Source organism: Benincasa hispida, chromosome 11 (assembly GCF_009727055.1).
Source record: "Benincasa hispida cultivar B227 chromosome 11, ASM972705v1, whole genome shotgun sequence".
NCBI classification, from domain to species: domain Eukaryota; kingdom Viridiplantae; phylum Streptophyta; class Magnoliopsida; order Cucurbitales; family Cucurbitaceae; genus Benincasa; species Benincasa hispida.
This window is the reverse complement of record NC_052359.1, coordinates 46,285,041-46,291,471: the sequence shown is the minus strand read 5'-3', so window position 1 is coordinate 46,291,471 and position 6,431 is coordinate 46,285,041. Positions and strand designations below refer to the sequence as shown.

Below are 6,431 nucleotides of genomic sequence, written 5' to 3'. Positions count from 1 at the left end.
AAATGGCATAGATAATCCAAAATAAAATGACACAAATGAAAAATAGATACAATTTTGAAAACCAATGAAATTTGACATTCTGCTTATGTAATGGTGTAAAATTATCACTTTAACCCTAAATGTATTATTCTTTTATTTTCTTCATTTTGTAGTTTTTTTTTCTTTTTTTTTTTTCTAAGTTTCTTCTTCTTCCCTTTTCTTTTTTTATGTCTCTTTTTATTTTTGTCGTTTTTCTTTGTGCATTTCTTCTTCTTCTCTTCTTCTTTTGTGCATTTCTTCTTCTTCTTTTTTTTTTTTTTGCCTTTCTTTGCATTGCTTTTTTTTTTTTGGCATTTCTTTGAATTGAACATCAAACACAGAGTATATAACATCAGAACATCAAGCATCAGGTGAACTTCTGAATTGAGCATGGAGCATGGAGCATGTAGCTAGTATATAGCACAAAGCATACAACATAGAGCATATATAGTGTAATGCATAAAGTATCGAGGATCGAGTGGCATGTAACTAATATATAGCATAGATCATATAGCATAAAGTATAAAGCGTAAAACATCAAGCATCGACCACAAAGTATAGAGGATCGAGTATCAAGAAAACTCATAAATTACAGAGTATGGACGAGTTTTAGAGTCGAACGAGTAAATTCACGGGATGCTGACACAAGCAAGATGCCACTTTTCATTCAATTTAAAAAAGATACCCTCTTTCATTTGGCCCCAAAAAAGAGTCGTTCGTATAAAAACAAAAAAATTACTTCAAATTTCAACTCATAAAGTTAGAAGTACCTCATATCATAATGAGTAGTCCCGCCACGTACAAGGACAAACAAGAAAGACTCATGACCTAATTGACTCGTCCAATCCCTAATTTCGACAACTATGTCCTTTATCTTGGTTCGTATTTATATAATATATTCAGAAAACTAATATACTCAATATATTTGGTATGTTTACAGTAGATTTGTCTTTAAATTAAAAAACAAGTAATTCAAGACAAATTGGAGTGTTTAATACTACAACTTTTCAAATATATTTTAATTGTTTTTTCTTTATAAAAAACATTTTTGAAAAATGATTTTAAAAAAAAAACATTTTATTTTCAAGTTAATTCAAACGACCCCTATATATTATACAGTTTTAATACTTAATTCTAACTTTTATACAATATATAGTCTAGAGCCATTTTGCACGGTTAAAAGTTAAAAATATTTATCATATGTTTTTTAAAAATAGAAAATCTTGATTTTTCTTTTCAAAAAGAAAAATAATAAAATCTTGATTTTAATTTTCCACTTTGGATTTTTATTTATATTGAAATATTATGTGGCAATCGATGAAGTATCTTGCATTGATTTAAATACCTTTATCATCATAAGTTTATACCCAGTCTTATTTTAATTTCGTACAAATATTTCAATATTAACACTTTTATTCTCAATTTTTTGTCATTGAAACTAACCTTAGCCTATTCCGTTAAGTCTGATAAATTAATTAAAAATAATTTCGAAATAAAACTTTAAAACTAATATTAATAGTCAAAGTGAAACTTAATTAATTACAATTATTTAATTATATTAAATTAAGTAATAAATAATAAAAATCAATTTGAGTTATAAAAAAATCATGAAATTTAATTAATTATAAGTATTTTAAATAAATCAAGTAATAAATAGTAACTAAATACTGAAAGGAATATTTAGTAAAAAAATAAATTTAAACTCTTGAAATATAAAAACTAAATTAAAACAAAACTTCAATCTCGAATAATAAAATTTAGGAACTAAGTTGACATAAATTGAGATCTCAGTATTTTTTTAATAAATAAATAAATAAATATTATATATATATAAAGGGTTTGGCGTAAAACCCCAACCCGAATCGGAGTCGAAAGGGGGCCCCCAAAGAGTCTTCGAACTCAGAACGGCGAAGCCACAGCATTCCGCCGCGTTGAGATGGCGCTCACCGAGCTCGACGATGGCACGGTGCGCAGCATGTCAATCGGAGCTGTCTTCTCTGACTTCGTGAGATTCGCTTACCCTCCAATCATCATCTTACTTCCCTGTTATTTCTTCCGTTAATCTCTGGTTATTTGAAGATTCTGGCATTGGAATTCAACAAATGGTTGCAAAAATTTACTTTCGCGGCGTTGGAATTGTAGTTTCTAGTCTATCCGAGTGCATGCGAAGAGTGTCCCTACTGAGAAAAGAAGTACAGATAGGGAGAATTACGATTTAGTACTGTTTTTCTTCATCTATAAGTTCGTATTGTTTGCTTGCAGGTTGGGAAGATAAATTCTCTGGATTTTCATCGCAAGGAAGATTTGCTGGTAACGGCGAGCGAGGATGATTCAGTCCGACTCTACGATATTGCGAATGCCAGGTGAGATTTTTATAGGCTTACGTTATTTAATGTATTAGTTAATGACTTCACTTCAGCATTCCAATTGTTTATACATTGAATCATCGACATCTCTCAACTCTTTTGATGACATTGTTGTTAAACCTTTGGAAATTTGAGAATTCTCCATTTGTTCCATATTCTCGTTTATAATCTGATTAACGGGATTTAGTTTAATCCATCTGGCTAAAATTTTTAGGTTACTCAAGACCACATTTCATAAAAAGCATGGTGCTGATCGTATATGCTTTACCCACCACCCAAGCTCTGTTATATGCTCCTCAAGATACAATTTAGATACTACTGGAGGTACGTAAATTCCTTGGGTGCTTGAAATTTCTATGGTACTTACTGACTTTAAAATACTAACTGCATTTATTCTGTTTGTCTCTTCAGAGTCATTGCGATACCTATCAATGTATGACAACCGATGTCTTCGCTACTTCAAAGGACACAAAGAGAGGTACAATCTAATGGCTAATCGATATATGAAGAAAGCATATGTTCTATTCAATTGAAGAAATTAATGTGCCTAGTCTTGTTTGTAATTACACTCTTAGTTCTTACTCTCTTTTACGTAGATTGTCTCTCTTTTGTGGACTATAATATTTTTATGTCTCCATGTATTCTTTTATTTTTTTCCTTGGTTTTACACTAGAAAAAAAATGTGCCTAGTGTCTAAAAAGTTGTCCAATTCGAGCCTTTAGCGTATACCTTACCTTAAATTTCTTAGATTGGATGTGATTTTATTCAGGGGGATGTTTAAAGTGATTTTCTTGAGTTGCGTGTCCATATCCACAATCTGTGGCAGCATGCAATAGACTAATTTGAAATTCTCTATTCTGCTTACCCCGAGAAGATTTCAATAACTCTTCTCAACGGCTTTCAGAATTCCATTTATAAACTATAGGAAAAATGACCAGCCTTTGTTCCACTTTTTCCTTTCGATTTGCAGGGTCGTTTCTCTCTGCATGTCCCCAATCAATGACAGCTTCATGTCAGGTTCTCTCGACCACAGTGTCAGGATATGGGATCTTCGTGTAAATGCTTGCCAGGTTGGTTTCAGATTATCATGTATTTACACTTTCAGTTTTCTTTAGAAAAATTTTCCTTTGAAGGTGGAACTCCATATAATGCTAGATTATTTCTTCTGTCCTAGATAGAAGCATAAATATTTACATATCCCAAACAGCCCCCTCAATACCTTCAAAGTATAATACACTGGAAGTATACAAATGCACGTGAAAAGAAGAAAATGAGCTGTCGGTTTCGTTGAAATAATTCCATACAGACTCTTATGAAAAAATAATTCCATACAGACCATAAGAAGACCCCAGTAAGGTTAAGCGGCTTAAGCCATAAGACTTCCCTTCCTTCTTGGACGGGTGACTGATCAAAAGAGCTTCAACTAATGAACGTGGATCTCTCTGTAATGCAGCGGACCATTTAAAATCAGTCAATAAAATCCTCCAAAAAAGATACCGCTTAAGGACAATAAATGAACAGGTGCTGTAGTGTTTCATTATGTTTTTTCCAAAGGAGGCACCAGTTTGGAGAAAAAGAGATCCTTTTCCACTATGGGCGTTGTTATATACAACGATGACTAAACCCCCATAAGAAGAACTTAATCTTCTTAGATATTTCCCCTTCCATATATTTACTTATAAAGGAGACACGAGCATTTCCGCATTGCAAAGAGCTCTAGAAGAAAACAAACCGTTGCTTTCTAGGTCTCAAACCCAACAATCGGATGAGATTGAAACTGGATGGTAGATTTGAGTTAGGTCATATGAAGTATAGATACTTCAAATTATGTAGGGAATTGATATAAGATACATTACATATCTGGTATTGATACGTCCAAATATATGGGGGATACATGTCTGATACATGATCTAAAGTATCCGAGTATTTTTTCATTTTTTTAATTTTAGATATGTGTGTTCCCTTCTAGATACTTCAAACTTTTTTTTAAACCTTCAAATTGATTCCGGGTTTTAAATGTCTAGCCTAAGCTCATTTTATTTAAGCCCATTTTAATCCATAAAAAAACCAGCCCAAAAGAAAATAAATAAAAGATTTCAAAATATCTCACGCCTTTCTTTCCCATTTCTTCGAACTTCAAACTTCAACTATGAAGTTCATCATTTCATTTCATTTCTATACTTCAATTATTTCACTTTGAGTCTTCAATATTAAGTTATTAAATTGGCATTTTATGCTTTTTGGTGGATTACATTTAGCATCTTTATGTTAAATTTACATTTATTAAAAAGCATATAAAAATTTATATCTAAAAATGACTATCCTCGATATGGTAATGGATATGGTAATGTATAAAAATTTATATCTAAAAATGACTATCCTCGATATGGTAATGGATTTGTGTCTATGCTTCATAACGAGGTTGAAACATAGTGGAATGTATAAAAATTTATATCTAAAAATGACTATCCTCGATATGGTAATGGATTTGTGTCTATGCTTCATAACGAGGTTGAAACATAGTGGAGTATTCTAATATTTGCCTCATCTCGCAAGTGTTGATTTGGCAAGTATAATGGGTAGTTTATATCAAGCTCTGCTAGAACATTGAAATAATTGGGTCCCAGGAATTTTATATTTTACATATTTTACACCCACGCATTATTCTAACGCACGCGAGTAGAAGAAAATGGACGCTCTGGTTGAATGGGCAAGACCCAAAATTGAAATTCTCAATGGCGTTTTGATTGCAGTTTCATCATTCGCACGAATATGATTGTGCTTACTTTCTCATAGTTTGCAGGGGATTCTTCGCTTACGTGGCAGGCCTACCGTCGCTTATGACCAACAAGGTCTTGTGTTTGCTGTGGCAATGGAAGGAGGTGCTATTAAGTTGTTTGATTCACGTTCCTACGACAAGGTTCATACTGGAGAAACATTACGTCGTTTCTTGATGTCGTTTTTAGCACGAGTTGATCACCATTCATATGCAGGGACCCTTCGATACCTTCTTAGTTGGTGGAGATATGGCTGAGGTCTTTGATATCAAATTTAGTAACGATGGCAAATCTATGCTCTTGACCACTACAAATAACAATATATATGTTCTTGATGCATATGGAGGAGAGAAGGTTAGTCTGCATGTTTGGAATTTGAAATCACTATTTTGCTAATTTACAGAGGTAGAATAAACGTTCTCTATGTTCTTCCCTGCGTACCGATCCTGTATCCCGTACAGCAATGTGGGTTCAGCTTGGAACCATCGCCCAACACAACCATAGAGGCTACCTTTACCCCAGATGGTCAGTACGTCGTATCAGGTAATAAAAACTTGGCTTGCTTCCGAAAATCCCGTTTCTCAACTGCCAATACTCTTGTTTTCATTATACTCGGTTGCCGTACCTCTAAATGATCCCCCACTTCGTTCATACTTTTGGCTTTTGAACAAGCAAATCCTATTAGACGTTGTTCAATGGCTTCGTTTAAAAATAAAATACAGTAATATTCGGGTCGGAATCCCATTATAATTCCCCCGCCCCCCAAAATTCATTACTAAACAGTGTTCATATTTGTGCTGAAGGCTCGGGAGATGGAACCTTGCATGCGTGGAACATTAACAAGCGTGCTGAGGTACCTATTCATCTCAATGTTTACTGCCTTCTAGTTTTCATTGTGGAAAGGAGCGTCCTCATGTCGTGCTTTCATCAAATTGTAATTGTAGGTTGCAAGCTGGAACAGTCACATAGGCGTTGCCTATTGCTTGAAATGGGCTCCTCGCCGAGTCATGTTTGTTGCTGCATCCACTGTACTTACGTTCTGGATCCCCAACACTTCCAAGTCTACAGGCGAGTCGGGTATGGAATTCAATTCTCATTCTCAAGCCGAACATATATCTCAATGAAAGCCATTCGTACACGCTCTCTTCTTTGGATTATCAAACAACCAACTGAACTCTTACAAACCTTAGTTTACGTAGGTCATCTACAGTTTATGTACTTGACTTGTTTTTAAGTTAAAATATAAATTTTGCTTTCTAGTTTGATATGG

At 33.7% G+C, this 6,431-nt stretch overlaps 1 protein-coding gene across 1 annotated transcript; it reads left to right on the top strand.

Annotated features, from left to right (window-relative positions):
- Positions 1 to 1,862: 1,862 nt before the first annotated feature.
- On the top strand, positions 1,863 to 6,428 carry LOC120090116 (protein ANTHESIS POMOTING FACTOR 1). Its single transcript, XM_039047627.1, has 10 exons — positions 1,863 to 2,023; positions 2,281 to 2,381; positions 2,599 to 2,708; positions 2,796 to 2,862; positions 3,355 to 3,454; positions 5,188 to 5,304; positions 5,378 to 5,515; positions 5,623 to 5,704; positions 5,965 to 6,014; positions 6,106 to 6,428. The coding sequence occupies exons 1-10, from the start codon at positions 1,955 to 1,957 to the stop codon at positions 6,283 to 6,285; spliced, it is 1,014 nt and encodes a 337-aa protein (XP_038903555.1). The 5' UTR covers positions 1,863 to 1,954; the 3' UTR covers positions 6,286 to 6,428.
- Positions 6,429 to 6,431: the final 3 nt, after the last annotated feature.

Coding starts and splice junctions, on each gene's coding strand:
- LOC120090116 (XM_039047627.1), top strand. CDS start 1,955: ATGGCGCTCACCGAGCTCGACGATGGCACGGTGCGCAGCATGTCAATC. Junction 2,382..2,598: donor TACGATATTGCGAATGCCAG/GTGAGATTTTTA, acceptor TAAAATTTTTAG/GTTACTCAAGACCACATTTC. Junction 5,516..5,622: donor ATGCATATGGAGGAGAGAAG/GTTAGTCTGCAT, acceptor TATCCCGTACAG/CAATGTGGGTTCAGCTTGGA.